This window comes from Homalodisca vitripennis, chromosome 1 (assembly GCF_021130785.1).
Source record: "Homalodisca vitripennis isolate AUS2020 chromosome 1, UT_GWSS_2.1, whole genome shotgun sequence".
Taxonomy (NCBI): Eukaryota; Metazoa; Arthropoda; class Insecta; order Hemiptera; family Cicadellidae; genus Homalodisca; species Homalodisca vitripennis.
The window spans coordinates 35,995,845-36,018,701 of NC_060207.1; the positions used below are offsets into that span (position 1 = coordinate 35,995,845).

The 22,857-nt window shown below is 33.6% G+C and overlaps 1 protein-coding gene across 4 annotated transcripts in view; it reads left to right on the plus strand.

Moving 5' to 3' along the window:
- The window catches only part of LOC124359740 (sushi, von Willebrand factor type A, EGF and pentraxin domain-containing protein 1-like), a 78,536-nt gene that overhangs the window by 36,443 nt on the left and 19,236 nt on the right, over positions 1–22,857 (plus strand). For all 4 annotated transcript variants that reach the window (XM_046812768.1, XM_046812759.1, XM_046812742.1 and 1 more), the window contains exons 17-22: positions 2,475–2,633; positions 4,612–4,779; positions 10,348–10,635; positions 12,011–12,138; positions 12,696–12,795; positions 13,871–14,081. In XM_046812768.1, the coding sequence (XP_046668724.1) occupies positions 2,475–2,633; positions 4,612–4,779; positions 10,348–10,635; positions 12,011–12,138; positions 12,696–12,795; positions 13,871–14,081 (1,054 nt within the window). The remainder of the gene's footprint in view (positions 1–2,474; positions 2,634–4,611; positions 4,780–10,347; positions 10,636–12,010; positions 12,139–12,695; positions 12,796–13,870; positions 14,082–22,857) is intronic.

Consider the following 22,857-nt stretch of genomic DNA (forward strand, 5'->3'; position numbering starts at 1 on the left):
GCTGCAACTTAGCTGCCGCAGGTAACAAGGTTCTTTATTAGTATAGTCCTCTGAACCTACCAGAGCTTGCTGGCAAGCATAACTCACATGATCAGTAAGTGCCAGATTACTCCAAGCATCTTCTGTGTGTCAGATATAACTAGTCTTTCACCTCATATTATTACTTGCACTGGACACTTCTTGATAGTTTACATCACATACGGTGCTGCTATATGATTCACATTTAGCTGAATGCCAAGGCTGATAAGCCATTTATGCATGTTATTAAGATCAGTATTGATTTCCGAAATGGGAACACTCATTGCGTCAGGTTTGTAGGAGAAATGTAGCCGCAAATCATCAGCATATGTGCATGCTGTACAATGACTGATGGAGTCAGATAAATCAGCTGTGTACAGAGTGAACAGGATCGGCCCTGAACAGCTTCCTTGAGGGACACCTTATATTTTCTTTAGAGGTCTTGACGTGGTTGAACCCATTCTTGTCACCTGCCACCTGTTCAATCCAGCTGACAGCATTCTCCCCCAATGTTATGGTCGATCGAGTCGAACATCTGAGAATAGTTGAGGCCACTTTGATACACAGGCCCCTGTCTCTTGCATCAAGCAAATCAGCAAACATATTAACCAGAGCAGTATATGGGCTATTATTTTGTCTGAATCCTGATGGAAGGTTTATCAAAATTTGTTCAGTACCCGTGTATTTCATTATCTGCTAAACAGCCATTCTCTCACTATTATTTTATAAATAACGGGAGTGAATATTGATATGGGGTGAAGGTGCTCGAAACTGATCGGAACTTGTTTCTTTGGTAGTGATTAGACTATACTAATTTTTTAAGTATGTGGAAATTCTTTGGATTTCCAGCATTTAAAGGTTTCATTTATCAAATGAGTTAAAACTCCTATAGCATAAGGACTTATTGCTTTAACCATTTCAATAGATATGTCATCTCTGCAAACTGCTTTAGTTATGATCTTATTCATAGCAGACTTTACTTCGTCCTCACTGACATCTGTAAAAGTAAAATGTTTATTGACATTAGCTCTTTTATTCTGGGAATAATCCAAGAGAGTCTCTTTATCAATATTGTACATAGATCCCATTCCAGCAAAATATTTATTTATATTATTTATTTCTAACAGTTCTAAAATTTCTTTGAATCTTATATCTAGTCAATAGATTAGCAAAATAGGTTTTCTTGGCATTTCTTGTTAGTTTGTTCAGCTATATTTTTTAATTGTTATATAAACTCTAATCTTGCTACAGATTTGTCTTCTAAAATGTTCTTTTCAGTTTGTTTTTCTGTTTTGCTAGATATATTTCCTTATTTCTCCATGGAGCTTTCATTTTAGTTACTCTCTTCAACACTATAAGAGCATGTTCATAGTTTATCGATTTTATATTATATATAATAAATACCTATTTCAATGTTTTCAATTTTATACACCCTCTTCATACTCTCCCAATCAATGCTTCCTACATTTTCCTTTGCAACCAAACATGAAATGTGTAAAAGACCCTGTTTTAAGAAATAATACTTTCAAAATTTTCTGAGAATAGTCCTGCACCTCATTTCTTGCTATAGATTAATATAACTGCTTTTTGGTTCAAATCAGTATTATTTGTCTTTGCATAAAAAATTTAAAAAAAGGTAATTTCTTACAGATGTTGATTTACAGTATTAAAAAACACACACACACATACAACAATATTGTAATACACAATTTTGTTTCTTAACACTTTAATTACCAAACATACCAGTGTTTAATTTTACATATTTTATAATCTGCTACTGTAAGCAGTCAGTGGTAATGGAAATAAAAAAATAATAATATTTCCTTTCGGCTTTTGAGAATCAACAGTTATATAACTATGCTATTTTATTGGAAATGCAGATAGATTATATTCAGTTGGCTCATTTGTGCCTTTATCACATATTACATCCAAATTGAATAGCTTGTCATCCAATAGTTTCCAATTCCCTTGTTCTGGGGACTCAAGTTCAATATAAATTTAAAAAATTAAACTTTTTCATAAAACATTTACAGTCAAACTTGGATATTTTATAATTGTTTTTAACTATAAAACAATGAGATATATATTAAATTAGACAGTTGAAATTATCACAATTTTTAAAATGACGACACAATTTCAACCTGGAATGAAAAATGCCTGTTAATATTTTTTTTTATAAATATGCTCTGGAATTATAGTGTCTGAGAATATATATGTTCAATGTCTAAATGCAGCCAGATAATATCTAGAGTGTATATGAAATCCGGTGACCCACCGGTGGATCACTCCGTTGCAAACACGTTGAGCATTGCATTTATACATTTAAATAAAAATCAATATATTCTTTGTATGCCTAAAGAATTTGCTTTTTTATCCATACAGAATATGGTGGTTTCTAGAAACGTGTGTAATATCCTTGTTCTCAGTTACTCATAGCTCATGATTTTCACTTACAGGTTCAATTGAAGATAAGAATGCCCAAGAAAAACTAGCTGCTATGGCAAAAGATACTGGATTTTTCATAAATTTCCCTAAAAAGCATGTTTTTAAATTGAGACTCAAGCCTTCAACTATAGTTTGTCCTCCTGGCACAGTCTACAAAAGAAGACGTTGTGGTAACTATGTAATAACTTAGGAATATAGTCTCATCAGACCATTTATATAGATTGAATGAAATCAGCCTTAAACACTGTCTATAAAACTGTGTCTACTCAAATAAAACTACTGAAAATAATTGTATATTATCAGAAACATCAACATGGTTTACAACACTACCACATAGATGATCTGCTTTTTAAAATCTGTAAATAAGCGGAAAAAGAAGCCACGTACCTAAATGTACTATAGGAAGTTAACAAAGAACAACAACCAATTGATCTGGAAAACAAGCTTGACATGAGTAGCATAATGCTCTGCTGTCTTTATTTGCCATGCTATTAATACTCGGAGCCAAACCAGCAATCTGGTGGATCTCCAAGACCACATCATTTATTACACAGTAAAACTGTCACCTGGGTACAGATGATTAACATAGCTAGCCAAGTATAAATCTATCCATAGTCATATATTAATGAATACAATGTAAGAGTAAAGCTATAAGAAAGAATGCAGTGTAAAGAATAGCCTCAACTGTATTGCTTTGGCTTATAGTGTGAAACCAGATTTTAATTATGGTATGTTTAGTTTAGATAAGTTATCACTTTTCCTTAACAAATTCCAATTCTGGGTGGCAGCCCGCACCCTTTCCCAGTGACCATCCTATTCAGCAGTTTCTAGGTATAATTTTAGCCAATGTATCTGATCAGAAATTTATAGAAAACTAGCCACAGTTAAAAAATGAATCATCCAAGGAAGAAAAAAAACAAAGTCACTGAAATACTCATATAACCAAAATATTATTACTTAGCCGTCTTGTAAGGGACATTTTACAGAAATCTTGAATACTGATGACTATTATGAGGCTAATGGACAACTACAAGATTCTACCATATATATATATATATATATATATATATATATATATATATATATATATATATATATATATATATATATATATATATATATATATACATTAAATTTGTATAGATGGCAATAGCCTTATTTAATTTCAATAAACATTGAATCACAAAAAGTACTTGCTCCGCCGGGACTCGAACCCGGATCTCTCACTTGCCGGGTGAATGTGCTACCATTACACCACAGAGCCCTCACTTTTTACGATTCAATTATATTGTATTTGGCCGTATCTGTCACATATGCGTTTAAATAACCAAACTAACATATGATCGGAAGACCAAACACCTGTCAAATGACTTTTATTTACATTAAATTTGTATAGATGGCAATAGCCTTATTTAATTTCAATAAACATTGAATCACAAAAAGTCACAAAATTATATATATATATATAATTTTGAACAAAGACCTAACTAATGATTTTAGTGCTGAAATTAAAGAATATCTCTTAGAAAATAGTCAAAAGCAAAATATTTCAAATAATGTAGTTAAAACTCGGATATCAATACAACAAATATCGCATATATTCTACATGTTACCTAAGACATACAAAGAGGTAAGACCTCCTCTGGGTTGGTCCATTGTTGATAGTACTGGAGCACCCACAGAAAAAGTTTCTGCATACATAAACAAATTCTACAACCTTTTGTCAAAGAATTACCATCCTATATCAAAAATACTAATAACTTTTTTTGAATGATTATTGGAAATTCCTCAACCACTATCTGATAAAGTAATATTGGCTACAGTTGATGTAGAATTATTCTACACTAATATTCTCCACGATGAAGGCATCGAAGCAATTGAGAAATTTTGATATAAAAGAATGCAAAACAATGCTTCTATTTCTTATTTGGTCACTTATTTAATTACTATAATCTTGACCATGAACAATTTAAGTACCTAGACAAAAATGTTCTTCAAATCCTTAATTTTCTTTTTTTCTTAATCCTTTTCTTATTTTTCTTAAACTTGTTAAGATTTAAAGCAAAATACAGAATTGTATGTCAGCATATTGCTCTAAAGATATCTCAAAATCCAATGACTGAAGACAGACCTTTATCATGATTTTAGTAAAATGCCCACCTGGCACTTACTGGAGGGAGAAAGGTGACAGGTTTGACTGTGTCGCTTGTAGTTTCGGGACATACCAGCCCTTGCCTTCACAGCTGCACTGTTTGCCATGTCCCAGCAACACATCTACCCGGAAACTGCATGCCAAACATGTTCATGCCTGTAAAGGTAAGTAATTAATCGTTAGAGGCAAACGCTTATGCATGGCACATTTATTTCTGTACTTGTATTACTCTTAAAGTTATTATATATTGAAAAATAAAGTAAAAATCCAATTATCCTGATAATAATATGTCAGTAATAAAAATGTCTATTTTTAAGACATCTTACTTCCCAGTAAAACAAAACAATTCTTGTATTTGAAACTAAATAAAGTAGGTATAAATCAATAGTCACAATCCATCTACATAGCTTTACAGTTGATTTACTCCAAAATATATCCTTTGTGTCTTACATAATCATTTGCACATAGATATATTTCTAAATTATAATTCACAGTTTAAATAGGTTTATGTGCAAGCCACATATGACATGTGCGAGATTCGGAATAGCAGTAACTTAATGTAAGTTATATATTGAAAATAGGTTTTATACACAGTAACCTATACAGTAGGTGTGTGGTTTTATACACAGTAGGTTTTAAGGACTTAAGTCCTTAATTGCTTGAATTGCCTTGATCTGCTTTATCAAGGCAAAAGGTAGCAAAAGTAAACCAAGACCATTGACAGAGGATCTCTACCACTTGACAACTGGATTGACTGGGGGAATCAGTGAAACCCCGACAGAAAAACTGTCTACAACAACGCTGACAGAGGAATCCAGCCATCTGACACTGACAGAGGAATCCAGCCATCCGACAACTTCTCAGGCAATTGGATTAACTGGGGGAATCAGCCAAACCCCGACAGAAAAACTGATTGAAACACCACCAGAGAAAACTAGCCCCATGACCGGTTCTTATTTAAAAGTGAAGAGGTGCCCACCAGTGACATCCCAAAAGCTAGGAGAAAACAAAACTTATGAACAGTTTTTCGTTAGAAATATCAACAGCCATCAAACCAAACATCCCTCTCTTTTTTTAGACAACACTCACACATAAACCAGCCCAGGCACAGTCCCCGAATTTTTCTCAACTCCAACCTACTAAAAAAACAGTACAAAATGACTTCATAATTTACCATCAAAATGTAAGAGGACTATCTAAGAAAGTAGATAGGCTTAACCACATTTTAAATACTGATAACCCAACCATTTTAATAATAACTGAACATGAATTAAATACTAACAACCTGTTACTAATAAAATTTGAAGGTTATTCATTGGTTACAAAGTTCTGTCGGGAAGATCACAAATTAGGTGGAGTGGCCATTTACCTCAAAGATACAGCAAACATTGAGGCAGAAGAGATTAACATATCAGAACACTGTCTAGAACTCGTATGTGAAGCTGCATTAGCAAAATTTATTATTAAATCACACACTATATATGTGCTTGGAATTTACCGACCACCAGGAGGGCAAGCAAGATTGGCAATGAACACCATCTCTTCTGTTCTCTCATCCATTCAAGCTGAAAATAAATCCCTAGTCTTAATGGGTGATGTTAACTTTGACATACTTACTGAAAATACTGACAACACACTGTGAGGATTTACTGACTTACGGAATCCGACGTCTTCCACTGTCGGCAACTGGAATAACTCACAACTCAAGATCATCCATTGACTGTATATGTACAAACCTATCAGAGGATAAAGTAAGCTATTCAATTACTGAAACAGGAATATCTGACAATTTAGGACAATCATGTAGCTTCCATCTAGAATTAAAACTTACACATGAAAATAGAAGCTCATTCAAAAGAATCTACAGTAGGAGAAACCTTGAAAACTTGAAAGCCACACTTGCATTAGAAAACTGGGATTCCATTCACAATGCCCTTGATGCAGAAGAAGCCTTCAAATCATTTCAAACCATAATGGCTAGAACACTGGATCATGCTTGCCCAAAGAAAAGAACTAGAACAAAACGTAAATCTAAGCTTAAGATCTACTATGATGAAGAAGTTATGATGATGAAAGATGACTTCCTTAGAGCACACTAAGTATGAAATGACGGGGAATGAAAGCAACAGGATAACAATGATTACAAAAAAGAAAGCGTATGACATTAAACTTAGAACCCTTAAATGCAACAGTGCCGCTGAACATATAGCCCAATCAAACAACAAGTCCAAAGCTCTTTGGGAGATTATCAATTCAGAAAAACAAAACAAACTATCATGCAGTTCTTTATCGAGTTTAGAAATAGATGGCAAGATAGAAAACAATCCATATCTTATAGCCGAACATCTAAATCTGTACTTCTCACAGATTGCAGACACAACACTTGAAAAATCCTGTAACAAGATTCAAAACAATAACATACTCCCCCTAACTGGAAATGCCTTCACCTTATATCAAGGTGAACCACTAAATCTAACTCCTACTGAATCCAGTGAAGTACTAAGAGTAATTCAGTCACTGAAATTCAAACTCTCTTGATGAAATTCTATCAAGAGTAGTAAAACACTGTGCAACACATTTAGCAGCCCCACTTGTAAGCATAATAAATAAATCATTTAATCTTAGCCAATTTCCATCTGGTTTGAAACTGTCCAAAATTTACTCTAAACACAAAAAAGGCTCCACAACCAAAGCAGAAAACTATCACCCAATTTCACTGATCTCCACCTTTTCAAAGATCGTAGAGAAGATTGCACTGTCGAGAATGCTGGTCCACCTTGAACACTATGACCTAATAAAAAAAAGTCAGCACGGCTTCCTCAGAGGAAAATCTACAATCAGTGCCGTCACAAGCCTTACTGAATACGTCATTGACCAACTTGAAGACAATAATTTTGCATCAGCAGTCCTATTAGACTACAATAAGGCTTTTGACTGCTTGGGGCATGAGCTGACTCTTAAGAAACTGTCTGCACTAGGGATTCAAGGCAGAGCAAATGACTGGGTGGCTGGCTATCTCGAGAGATGCAAGCATATTGTTGAAGTACAGAAAACTGCAAATGGACAAAGCTGTACTTACAGATCCAAAACAGCTCCAGTGAATAGAGGAGTCCCAAAGGGCTCAGTATTGGGTTCATTTTTGTTTGTACTTTTTACTAATGATTTTTCACATTATATCAACACTGACAATGTAAAAACTATTATGTATGCAGATGATACAACCCTTCTTATAAAAAATGACTCCACACTGGGCCTGCATCCAGACATTGTCACATCAACAAACAAAACTCTGCAGTACTGCCTGAAAAATTACCTGGCAATTAACCCAACAAAGACCACCCAAATTAATTTTAGCAGAAGACAAGATCAAGTTCCTAACGTCCAAAACATCACAATAGAAAAACAATCAAAACTATTAGGCATAGTGATTGATGGTAATTTTACCTGGACTGGTCATATTAACAGTTTGACCAAAAAGCTTGGATCTGGAATCTACGCAGTAAGAAGAATTAAGTGGGTAGGAGGACTGCAAGCGGCAAAGACAACTTACCATGCTGTTTTTGAATCCCATATAAGGTATAGTATATCAGTATGGGGAGGAACATCTGCCCATACTCTTAGCAAGATTTTACTCATCCAAAAAAAGGCAATAAGGACACTGGCAGATCTGGGACCACTTGAAAGCTGCAGAGAAGCTTTTAAGACTTTAAAACTCATGACTGTCATAGCACTGTACATCTACTCTGTAGTCCAGACAGTTGAAATGGAGTTACCAAGAGCTAAGGATACTCACTCCCACAAGACCCGGAGAGCAACTGACTACCTCCTTCCTGGACACCATACTATACGGTACAGCAGGAAACCATCCTACATGGGAAGAAAAATCATCAACACCCTACCTCTCAACCTGAAAAATCTTGGAGGGAATCAGTTCAAGAAAAGCCTTCAAGACTGGCTCGTGGAGAGACCCTTTTACACCATGACAGAATTTTTTGACTCTGTAAACAGTACATTGTAAAGCAAGAGACCTGAAGATTTTAATTCATTGTAAATTTTGACACCATTACACTTCTTTATGCTGTTGTAAATAAAGAACTTTTGACTATTGACTATTTATCATCACTCTCTGCGTTGTGCTCTCTTCATTTTTTTGGACTTCTTATTAAATATATTTATATTAATCAATCAATTCAAACCTTTATTCATCGTTAAGCATTATACATGCAATAAATGTTGTCACTATCTATAATATATAAATAATTGAATGATGTGTTATGAAAACATACTTAACACATTCATGATGACAATGAGTTTCCGCACTTTTTGAAGTGACTACTTCTTTTGGTGGACTATGGACATATATTCTGCATGGGAAAAAATTTTGGTTATTAAAAGGTTATCTCTATCTTGTAATTTAATAACGCTTAAATCTATTTATTTTGCTTTGATCCACTCACACATCTCATATGGAGTGGAAGTGTATGGGTCAACATCTCTCTGTAATATGAACAGAATTTTATCCCTTAAAAAAAAGCATAAGAATTATGTGAAATCTTAATCATGATGCACATTGTAAAAATCCACCTCCCATTTTAACTATTTTAACCACCTCCCAATATCAATAAAAAAATGAAGTAATCTGGACGAAATTCAAAAAGTCTTGAAAAGCATTTCTTGTTGAGCTTGCCTTGAACAATTTTAATGAATACTGGTCAGAAACAATCTCCTAATTATGTACTTTTTTTTTCCTTTGTAGTTTTATGTTGAAAATTGATACCATTCATGTATACAGTTGTGTATTTGACAAATAAAGAATTTTTTAATTAAATTGAGTTGTTATTATCTTTTCCCCAATTCTATTTCAGCCATTTGACTCTCAATTTGCATAAGGAGATGAAATTGGTTTTTGTTGGGTTCATTTTTAATTTCAGTTACAGCCCTTTAAGATACCAGTCTTAAATAGGCAAACAAATATAGACCACATGTTTTAATCGCTACAAGAGGAATTATAGACTTTTAAAATAGGAATTTTTTCCCAATTTGTATCAAACTCATGTGGAAATAGATGAAGATAAAATTGTGATTTTCTACAGTCTGTATATGAATTGTTGTTTTAAGAAACATAATTTTTTATATGATTTATCACTCAATAAAATGAAATTAAATCAAGTACAGTAAATGAGATATTATTTGAAGAGATTTTTTTAATAATTTGAAAACGTAAGTCCATCAAAGTCATCTGTTAAATATATGTTTGTAAATAATAATTCATATCTTTATCTTCAGCTATTTTGCATATAACCTGAATATAAGATGCCCTTAAATACTATTTCAAATTACTTCAATTCTTGTTAAATTATAAAAAAACATGTTTTTCTATTTTACTCACTTTCAGGAAAGTAAGTAAAATAGAAGGGATGTTACTAAAATAAAACAACACTGACCAAGACCAATCTAACAGTTAATTCACTGCCTTAACTGCTAATGATTGATCTGCTGTCTTTATGCATTACATATAATGTTTAACACATTTATTTTCATGTGAATCTATATAAATATGTTTAGTAATTTTTTTTAACTTTTAAAACTGTTTTATTATAAATATATAAACTGATCTATTTATGTTACTTATTGGTAACAAATACAATTTTAACTCTGTATTCCATCTGATACTTTCTTGCACTTGTGAATTATTGTTTCAAACCACACATTGAGGTTTGTTCATTGTCCAGATATCTGCCCAGCGGGAACATATGGCAGCAGTAGAGGCCGTCATGGCAGGGGTCGACTTGGAGTGAAGCCTTGCATGTCCTGTCCTGTAGGGTGGTACCAACCAAACATAGGAACCTTGTCATGTCTCAGGTGTGCCAACAACATGACCACGTACCGTCGTCGCACCATACACCCGGAGGATTGCCACCTCGATCCCCCACCCTGCCAGCTGTCCACTTGTCTCAATGGAGGCACTTGTCTGCATAGAGAGGGCCATATTACCTGCAAATGTCTCAATGGATTTTTAGGTACTAGTCATAATACTTTACAAAGTTAGCTTGCCATTATTTAAAAAAATGTATTGTTAATATTGTTCTAAAATCATTTACTTTATACATTTAGACGTTGTGAGAGTTTTTTGTCTTATATCCCTTTAGAGTTGTTTAAGCACAAATTATTGGGTATGGAATGGTATATTCTGACTTCAGCAGTACAAAGCAGTAAAGGAACTAATTACCTTGGAAGTGAAACTAATCACCTAGTTATCAACTAATTTTGTGAATGTCATGGAGTATTAGTTGAAATCGGAGTTAACACTTAGATTGAATAAAATCAGTCACGCTTTATAAAATCTATCATAAAACAATATTTCTGTTCAATCGGGCATTATCATTTTAGTGAGTTAAATAGTTTACCAAGTGTTATCTGAAATATCCCATAATTCCTTAAATTTTTTATCAATTTTAACTACATTAATGTCTTTTTATTTCAAAATGTTACTAAACATTTTATGAGGAAAATAAAACTTTGTGTGTAAAAGCAACCATCTCTTGTATTTCAGCTCAAAAACCTCACTGTTTCGTTGTGTATGTCAATCTATTCCTTTATCACTGCATATATTTTAATAGCTTGAAATCAACAGAATTTGTTTAACGTGTTTGATGAGTATTGGGAAGTGATTCCAAAAGAGTGTGGAAGTGCCAGTACGTCTGTTCACTGATGGGTGCAGTTTTGCCAGCACATTATAGTCAGCTCTCTTGTTAAATTCAATTCTAGTCAATTGGCTCATTCTATCCATAACAGTTGTGCAACTATTTTTAGCACATGAGCAGTGTAAGCATTTGTTACTGAACAGTAATGCTTTCTAGAGATTTCTCAATGAACTTTATGACATCCCATTTTCACAGGTATTTCCTGTTATGGGTACACCCATCCTTTGAATTATATCATACCACGAAAAACTTATGTTTTTTGACCTTGATAGCCATTTTTAGTCAGTTTTGTATGTTTTTGATCTCAATTGACACAGCTATATATTTCAAAGATTGTTATTTTAATTTAACTTTGTGTTTTCGTTTACTATTCATAACGAGTGTTATTTTATTGATATGAATAAAGGACATTAATTGAACTTTGTGGCAAAAAAATCATATAAACATATGTGATAATTAAAGCAAAACTAAAAAAAATAACCAAAATTTGATGACTATTTCCTCACTCTTTTGGGGTCAACCAACTGGCGTGCTCCTTTGTCAGGCAACAGTGGATGTGCCTGCATGCCCGCACTCTTCAATTGGTTAATAAACTTGGGGACAATGTAAATAAGAACTTAAAACCTTTCAATAATACAATGTATACAGAAGGCTATCTCCAATTGTATAGTTAACTTATAACTGTGTTTAGGCCCACGTTGTGAATACAGAAAGGATGAGTGTCAGTCAATGCCTTGTCTGCATGGTGGCACCTGCTCCAATACTGAGAAAGGGCATGTTTGTTCTTGTCCTGCTGGCTTCTCTGGTGTCAACTGTGAGGTACTATACTGTCTATTATAAGAAAGTTATTGAATTCCTTTGCATGTCAAAGCTGTCATACAACTGATAGTGCACCAAATAAATATTACGATGCTGTCTATGTGCATCACTGTGTGCAGCTTTAATTAACACTGGTTGGAGGTCATAGGCATATCCAGGGAGGATTTTGGGAGTTTTAACTCCCTCCCCCAATTGATACAAATATTCTAGGTATATTTTCAATTGTGCTATTCTGCAATAAAAATATGTATTGGTTGTATCAGAACAAGTCCAAATAATCTGCTATAGAATTTTGCTTATGCATCTTTTGAGGTGTTCTATCGGGATGAAGACATGTCTATACATAGATACAGCTATAGCTCTTTAATAATTCTTTATTGTCTTGTTTTTATATATTTTTATCCACCATCATGGCCATCTGACATTAGGCATCTGTGATAAAACATATTATGAACTTGTTTAAAGGTGTTTACACATTTACAGTAATATAGGTCTAGTGATAATATAACTTGTCTGACAGATTTAAAATTATGATTCATAGTGTTTTTGGTTTTCAGATTGACATTGATGAGTGTGCTTCTAACCCTTGCCAAAATGGTGGTGAGTGTACAGATTTGATTGCCTCAATTGTGTGCCACTGTCCTCCGGCGTTTCAAGGCAAGTTTGAACTAACTTACTTTTTAAAATGTATGTTCTAGCTAGTGAACCAAACCATTTTATTTATTCTGACATAATAATTAATTACATTAACTTACTAGTTTTGATTTACTTAAACTAGAGACGGGTTGATTCTGATTCTTGGTACCACAGCTTAGTTCATTTGATTCTGATACCAGTCAGCTGCATCTATTCGCAAAGGACATCTGATCGGTAGTATGCAAATTACCAATAGTTAAAACGTTTTTATCATACTTTGTGTATACAAAATCATAGATTGATAACCGTATCAACAAATTATCATAGTTTTACAAAAAATATATTGCTTGCAGTTCCTATTTCCCATGTCTATAATCATCCATCACAATGCGTTTCTGCACAGATGTCTACTACTTGGTGGAGACATTTTTTATCTGGCCACTACTACTGCTCAGATTTGCTTTAACAGAAAGAAAAAACCATTTATTTTGTTCTTGTAGAACAAGAAGCTGAGAAGCCTTACTACTAAAAATCATTGCACTTACTACTAAAAAGACTTTAGCACTTGATTCCAGAGTGACAGGATATTCAGGATGGGATAGGTTGGGAGTAGTGACTGCCTCCTGTCGAAATCCATGAGGAGGGATATTGGGCACTATATTGCAGTCATGTCACCTAAGAAAAATCAGAGTGATTAACAGACACTTTTTTTACCTTTTATTTTGTGCCGTTGTATAAATATGTCCTCTATAAGAATATATGTTTGCTCATATTTTAAAATTTTTGTATCTTAGGTAAGGTGATTTGAATAGCTGGCCACTACTCCTAGCCTGAGTTACTTTAGTGATAACATAACAAAATCATTTGGCCTTTTATATTCTTAGTTATAGGTAACACAGGTTCTTAGTTACAGGTAACACAGGAGTGTTGAAAACAGAATCAAGACCACAATAATTTTGGTATTGGGATTGAAATCATACGTTTGTTGTTTCTGCCCATGTCTATTTATAACTTAAGAGGCATGTTCTACCATAGATTGTATATCATATAAATTAAAAAATGTATTGATTATGTTTATGTTTTCCTTTGTGAGTAGGTGACTTGTGCGAGGTGAATGTCAATGACTGCTCAGCTGACCCGTGTGCAGAGGGCAGCACCTGTGTGGATCTGGTTGGTAACTACTCTTGTGAGTGTCAGCCAGGCTTCTCAGGCCATTACTGTGAGCTAGACCCCTGCCTTAACCTCACTCTGTGTCAACACAATGGCACGTGTTACCTGGGCGAGAACAGCACGCAGCCACCCTACTGGTTTGTTACAAATAACTATGCTGTTTGCTTAGCCTAACTGGACGTTTAATGTATCATGATATCCAGTTAGGACCAATAGTTCACACAAGTTCATATGTTTACACCTAACAATTACAAGATTTGACAAATGCCAGCTACTTTCTAGAGGCAAACTGGACGTTTAATGTATCATAATATCCAGTTAGGACCAATAGTTCACACAAGTTCATCTGTTTACACCTAACAATTAGAAGATTTGACAAATGCCAGCTACTTTCTAGAGGCAAACTGGACGTTTAATGTATCATAATATCCAGTTAGGACCAATAGTTCACACAAGTTCATCTGTTTACACCTAACAGTTAGAAGATTTGACAAATGCCAGCTACTTTCTAGAGGCAACCTGCTGTCCAATATTGGCATGTATGAGTTAAATCCCCTATTAAACTTACGGTACATTAATTTTTTTTAAAGTAAGTATACATTGTTTTGTTGTATTTGCACAGGAGAACATTGAATTTATCAATCAAATAAATAGTTCTTCGGTTATACAGGGTGTCCCGTATGTAGACAGCCAAGCTTCAGAAGGGCTGTCCTAAAATTCGAAACAAATAAAAAATGTCATGTGAACAGATGGTCTATCTCTCTTTGTTTTCTTTCTGTCTGTATCAAAAACTTAATATCTCAGAAGTTATTTAAGATAAAATAGTAAAATTTTGTATGAATAATTGGTCTTGATAGTTTACATATTCCTTAAAAGTTTCATTTTTTTACAACATACATTTTCAAAACAGCGGTCGTTTTAAAATTTAAAAGTAAATGTCTCAAAAATCATAAATTTAGTAAATATGTGTAAGAGACAAAAATACTGATGAATTCTGTCCTACAAATTACAGTATACTGTTTTTAAGATCTGACAACTATTAACCCTCCGTGAGTCGCATGAATTTCAAAACGCGAGAGGTCGCACACGGAGGTTACTTCCAGGTGACTAAATTAAATGTTATTTTCACGAAACTTAATACTTTTATTTACAGTAATTTCAAAACAGTATGTAGAATCATATAAAAAAGGTAAAACTTATTTTAGTACCAAAATTATAGTAAAAAAAATATGTATGTGAGTGTTGAAATTACAATACATTTTAAATCAAATAAATTAACAAATGTAACCCTGATACTGTATATACAAAAAATGTCGTTTGTTAACGAAGTTTCTGATAACATACTAATCATGAAAAGAATACAATAAAAAAGAAAAGTACAAAAAATTATATAATAAAAACAAAGAAGATTGATACACTTTTTCTGACTACTAAATCAGAGCTTATTCTGAGTCTGTGTGAACTTCTTCCTCACTTACTGCGCAGTTGACACACATCACTGGTGCAGAGTGCTCACGACAGATGAAGTTTTTGCAGCTGTTACATCTTGTTTTGGACAAACGGTTTTTCCTCCAGTTGCATGAGTAGCATCTACCTGAAGTGTCCTCATCAGCGGGTGCGGGTCGTGCCTCTTCTTCATTCAAGTCCAACATCTGTCGAAGCCTTTTCTTGGTTGCAGTTGGAGTACTTATTACAGTTATTCTTGTTGCCATGTGTTCTCTGCATAGTTCTTTGGCTAAAGTTCGTAAAAAAAGTCTTCGCTTAGCCACAGGAGAGTTCACATTTTCTTTGTGAATAATGAATGAGTTCAATCCACCTACATTCAGCATTGAATAAAAGATCACCATAGACCATCTGTTTGAGATTCTTGCTACATCGTAATGTGAAACGTATTTATCCACTGTATCAACTCCTCCTTTGCTACAGTTATAGAAGAGTATTACCTCTGGCTTGCCATAGGTAGCTGAAGCTTCATCTCTGTCTACAGCTGCGTCGTCATGCATGGATGATAACAAAACAACCTTTTTATTTTGTTTTGCTTTGTAAGACACTAAAGTCATGTCTTTTTTGAAACCAAATTTAGAGCTTCCTACGTCTCCTTGTTAACGTACCAACAAGTGTTAGTTGGTGATTCCTCAAAAGGTCGACACAAAGAGGTATGGAGCAAAACCAGTTGTCGACCGTAACATTACGTTTACTGCCTGATATTGGTGCTACAATACGTTCAACGACAGACTTTCCAGAGTTATTGACCTGGTATGGACCGTCTGGTTGTTTTCCAGGGTAGATTTCTAAATTGTTGGTGTAAAATGATTTGGCACAAACAGATGAAAAAACCTTAACTCCGTACTTTGCAGGCTTGTTTTTTATATATTGCCTGAAAGAACATTTGCCCCTGAATTTTAGTAGCATTTCGTCAACAGTGACAAACTCGCTGACGACATAATTTTCTTGACATTTTTGCACAAACTGTTCGAAAACTCTTCTTACTGGAGCCAGTTTATCATTGACTTTCCTTCGTGGCCTGGTACGAATATCATCGAACCTCAATGCTCTAAGCAGTAATTTGAAACGCCTAAGACTCATGGCTAGTCTAAAGAATTCAATTCCGCTACCATCTGCTGCCCATAGGTCATCCAAATTTAAATGAGAGGCTTTGTATAAGCCAGCTAAATACAACAAACCAATAACACATTTTATTTCTTGAGGTGTTGTATTGGTACAGTCTCTTTCTCTGTTGTAATTACTTTTATTTTTATCAATCCAAATGTTCGTGCACTCAGTAATTTCTTCAATCATTTCATTACTAAAAAACAAACTCCACACTTCCAGAGGAGTATTAGCATTTTTTGCAGCATTACTGACGTGTCCCATTCTCATCAGAATAATATTCCTTTGTCTGTTGCGATTTTGTGGCTTGGGTTCTACATCCCATAACATCTTACGATTTTTACTCATGAAAGCTAACTTATTGTTTTGTCTGCGTACAATTTCACCGTTTAATCTTTCAGCAATTGGTAAAGCTTCTAAATCAGAAAAGTCATCATCGTCTAGTTCTATTTCACTATCATCACCTAAGTTATTTTCTAAGTCATTTGGAATATTATCATTTACCTCATCTCCAGATTCATCAGGATCATCAATAATTCCATCGTTGACTGCCGCGTCATCGTCAAAAACCAATACTCTAGGGAACACTCCTGTGGGTCGTTGAACTTGTAATTCTTCTCGTTCCACACTTGCCAAAAGGCGAGCAATTCTTCTTTCTTCGTCTGATTCCATTTCCACAACGATAAAAAAATTATATAAAAAATGACTATACAAAAAAAACTAACAATATATACACATAGACTAAATTATATACAAAACAGTAAAAGCAAACAGCACGCTTTGAAGTTTAGTCCTATTTAGCACCAGTGCGCGAGAAGTCGCATACGGAAGTTGCCTCCGGGTGAGGACAATACACGAGAAGTCGCACACGGAGGTTACCTCCAGTCCACTACGAAAACTGAACTGAACTAATAAGAGAAAGTCCGGCAGGGTTGGGGTTGTTGTCTTTAGTTCCAGGAAGGAGGCTCGTGAGGTACGGCGGAGCGCCGACACCACACAACCTCACAAATGTCATTTATACTGAAAATCGTAGCTACCCGGAGGTTACTTCCGTGATGCGACTCACGGAGGGTTAACTGAGAAACTGACATTTTTATCAAATAAAGATTTGCTTAGTATTAAAAGGAAATTAGATGCTTAGGATTAGATAAGAACATATGGAATGGGATGTGGTGTTATTGTGAGCTCTTAGATTTCATAAAATTTTAGTGGTAAATATTTGAGTTTTTGATAGTTTTTTCATATCAGCAAGTTCAGTGAGTAATAGACTATATTTTGATGAAAACTGATTTTAGATGCAATCCATAGTTTTTGAACTATTAACATTTTTCTTTAAATTATTTTGATAAATGCTGATTTGTTTTATCATGTAGATAAGATTGGACCAAAGATAAGACATGAACCAGTGGACCTATTCTATCAAGCCTGACCTTTGAACTCTTGACAGATAAACCATTGTAGCTAATTGTTGCAGTCATTCTTGTCCAGATATTTAAAGATTTGTTTGTTGTCATTTAACAAAATAGAATTTACACTACTTTGAATATCAGTCCTTTTATGGATTTTAGACTCTCAATATTGTGAATAGCATTTAAGTTCTTGATTAAAAATAGATTCTTATATTCTGACACTTGTTTATTGTTGAATATAAATCATTACAACTGTTTGTTGTGGTGACCTGACACAAAAAGGACATCTCGAATTAATTTATTTTAAATTGTTAAATTTATTGTTAACTGGTTTCTACTATTGTTATCAGTTATTTTTTAATTTTAATTAACTTTAATTATGGTTAAAGTAAAGAAAATAAAGTATCCCTGTGGAGTTTGTGATAAAAATGTAAACAAGAGCAGTAGAGCTGTATTGTGCACCGGAGTGTGTTTGAAATGGTTTCACATTACGTGTATTAATATGGACTTGGAAGAATTTAAATTTATTTCAAATGCAAAATCTAATTGGAAATGTAACCAATGTAATGGGAGTGAGTCTTTCAATATGAGTGAAGTGGAGGGCTTAACTTGTGAAGAATTGAAAAGTGAAATTGAAAATTTAAACAAAATTATGGAAACACTCGGACAGGACTTAAATGATACTAACAATGAAAACAAATCTCTTAACTTTAGAATTTCAAAACTTAATCAAATGGTATTAGAACGCGAGGAAGAAATTGTTAAATTAAAACTAGAATTAGATGTCTTGCGTTTTGGATTTAGTAATGAGCAAAGACTTGAAAATAATAAAAATAAATCTTTAAAAAAACCAGTTCATTCAAAACCATTTTATATACCACTAAGTAACAGCTTTCAAGTTCTCGCAGAAAGTAATGTAGGTAAAGAAAAGCAGCATTTCTCTTTACAACATAGTGAATTCCCACCACTTCATTTTTCAAAAAAGACTTTAAAAAATACTTTAGTTCCTAAAAGTAAAAAATCTTTGACATCTACAAGCTTTAAAGGTGAGTGTCACAAATCCACAACTAATAAACCATTATCAGACATGCAAAACATAATTATAATTTCAGACAGTCACGGACGTGACTTGTCTTATAAAGTACAGCGAAGAACTACAAGCTGTGTGACAGCTACTGTTAGACCTGGTGCGATGCTGAGTGGTGTTGTTCATGACATGAATGAACAAATCAAGGGCCTTACTAAGTGTGATGCAGCTGTATTGATTGGTGGAACGAACGATCTTGAGAAGAGGAGTGAAAACCTGATCTTACATGATATTCAACAACAAATTCAAACCACTCTTCACACTAATTTGATCCTAGCTACATTGCCCCTACGACATGACAAGCCAGAACTTGATGAAAAATTAAGTTATCTTAACAGTGAAATTGAGCACTTAGCCGAATCTGAAGACCATGTCTTTATATTACCACTTCATCTGTTGCCTAGACATCTATACACATCTCATGGACTGCACTTCAATAACAAGGGGAAGGAAAAGATAAGCCTAATGATCAAAGAAATATTTCAAAATATTAAACATAAAATTTCAAATCAACATCGTGATGTAATCAGGTCACAGGTTGCCTATTCCAACATCGTCTCCAGTTCTCCAAAGAGTCAATCAACTGGGAAAAATGTTCAAGAAGATTCAACTGATCTGAACTTAAAAAAGCTGGAAGACGGAATCAGTATAGCGGAGGCGGACATGAGTGATGTCATAAACCGGTCTTCAACCTACAATATACAGATCATTGAGCAGAACCAATCTCAAATTGTATCAAAGGGACCTTTTTTAGTGCAATAAGTAAGCCTGTAAACCATTTAAAAATACTGCAACTTAATATTCAAAGTATTAGAAATAAGTTATTAGAATTAGAGCAATTTTGTAGTGAAGAAAAAATTGATATTATTTGTGTGTCTGAACACTGGTTGACTACAGACGAAGTAAACCTGTATGTTCCTCATGGTTATTTGCCTGCTAGTTTTTATTGTAGAAAAATTAGAAAAAATGGTGGAGCAGGAATTTTTGTTAAACAGGATATAAATTATAAAGTAATAAATTTAGAACGTTTTAGCATAGAAATGGATATTGAAATATGTTGCTTAAAATTAATTGAACAAAATATGTATATTGTTAGTTTGTATAGATCTCCACAAGGGAATATTGATTCATTTTTTCATAACTTTGAACAGGCTATGAAAGAAATATTGATTAAAAATGCCATGGTTGCCATTTGTGGTGATTTTAATATAGAAATGACTGCATTACAGAGTCGAAACTCAATATATTTTTCAAACTTACTTAAGTCACTAAATTTGAATTGCACAGTTAAAACTCCCACCCATATTAATTCTTGTATAGATAACATTTTGGTTAATTTTACTGATAATTTATATTATATTAGCTCTTTAGAGGGACATTTTGCTGACCATATTTCTCATGTAATGCAGGTATACCGAGATCATCATAGGGGTGAACCTAGTAAAAATTATAATAGTGGTTGCAATAAAATTTTAATCAGAAAGCAAACAGAAAATCAAATAAACTTATTCATAAATTTGTTAAAGTATGAAAAGTGGGAAATGATCAACAGATTTAATTCTGGTATGATAACAGTTGATGTTTTATTTGACAATTTCTTTAAGCATTTTGTCAATCTTTGGCATTACTGTTCCCCTCTAGTTAGCAAATCTAATAAATGTAGAGTTAAAAAAAGAAAGTACAATGGTATAATCAGGACTTAGCTAAGGAAAAAGATTACATGTTGAGCTTGTACAATGTATATAAGAATTTAAGAGATAGTAGGTCAGAACATGCTCTATTGGCTTATAATACCTATTTAGGTTGTAAACGCAATTATAGGTCTGAGTTAAAGAGAGCAAAAAGGCAGGCCTGTGAGAGTTACATTGAGGCAGCCCCAAATAAATGTAAGGCCGCCTGGGAAATCATTAAACAGGAAAATTCTAGCGGCAACTCTCAAGCAGTAACACTTGATCCAAAACGAATCAATGATTTCTTTTTAAATTCAGTCCATCAACTTTCAAATGGTATTCCACCCACTAACACCTCATATTATGATCTGTTGGGCGATAGATCAGTTCCTTCTGAAACATTTTTTTGGCAAACAGTTGAGCCAAATGAAGTAGAAAAGATTACAGCAAAACTCTCAAACTCTAAAAGTATGGATTTTTATTGGATGTCAAATTACTTGGTCAAAAAAAACTATTCCTTTCATTAAAGAACCACTAACATTCGTTTTTAATAAGTGTTTGGAGTTTGGATATTTTTCGGATTTACTAAAAATATCGAAAGTTATCCCCATTTATAAAAAGGGCGACAAACAATTACCTCAGAATTATCGTCCTGTATCTATTGTTCCTATATTTTCTAAAATATTGGAGTCTTTAATGCACAAGCAACTTTCATTTTATTTCAAAACATTTAATCTTTTTACTGAGTCACAATTTGGCTTTCGAAAGGGAAGGTCAACGACAACTGCTGTTATGAACATTGTAAATTATTCCCTTAATGCAATAGATAACAAAGAGTCTGTGGCTCTTTCATTGTTGGATTTAAGTAAAGCATTTGATTGTGTCCCTTTTAGTATTATTCTGAATAAACTTCATTTTTATGTTGTCAAAACATTCATGTATGCTTATAAATTCTTACATGACTAATAGAAAGCAATATGTTTCAATTCAAGGTAAAAATTCACCTGTGGAGACAGTTACTATTGGAGTGCCACAAGGCTCAGTACTTGGCCCATTTTTCTTCAATATTTTGATTAATGATTTGCCAAAAAATGTATCTGTGGGTGCTGTTATTTATGCAGATGACACTTCTCTCTTCTCCTGTAATAAGAATCTCATCAATCTTCAAATGACCATGAAATCAGGGGAAGATGAAGCCTTGAATTGGTTCTCCTCAAATAGATTGCTTTGTAATCAAGATAAAACCCAAAATATTATATTAAGCTTATCAGCTCAAACTCAGGAGGTTCAATCAGTAAAGTTACTTGGCATGTACATTGATTCAAAATTAAATTGGTCTCATCACATTAAAAACCTGTGCTGTAGGATCTCTAGGGTTAGTTACCTGATTTGGAAATTGAGAGACATTGTTACTATAGAATATTTAAGAACAGCATATTTTGGTTTGTTTCAGTCCCATATTTCTTATGGTCTGATTCTTTGGGGTCATGCAACATCTGTGAGAGATCTTTTGTTGATTCAAAAGAGAGTTATAAGAACTATTTGTAGAGCAGGTGCCGACCACTTTTTGTTCATTTGGGGATATTAACCGTTATCAATCTTTATATTTTTCAGGTATTAGTATACACAAAATCTAACCTACACTTATTCCTCACCAGGCAAGACATACATGTACATAATACAAGAAATAGGTTTAAGCTCAATATTCCTCAGCATAGATTAACTAAAATTGGTTCATCTCATAAGATAAATTGTGTAAACTTTTTTAACAAATTAGATGAGTCTGTGCAAGCAGTATCTCTTACTGTGTTTAAAAGTAAGCTAATGAATTGGCTGTTGAGTAATCCATTTTATACATTAGCTGAATTTCTCAACTGTGAAGTAGATTTAATGTTCTGTTGATTCTACATTGACTTGTCTTATGCAGAGCTCTTATATGATTATTGCATAATTGTACTTTCATATTTCATATTTTATAATTTTAAATTATGACGATGTATTTTATTACTGTGCTTTTATATTTTAGTATTTTAATTTATGACAATGCCTATTTCATGTATGCAAATGTGATCAATGGCAATAAATAATTTGATTTGATTTGAAATTTAAAATTTGAAAAAAATAAATTTATTTACTA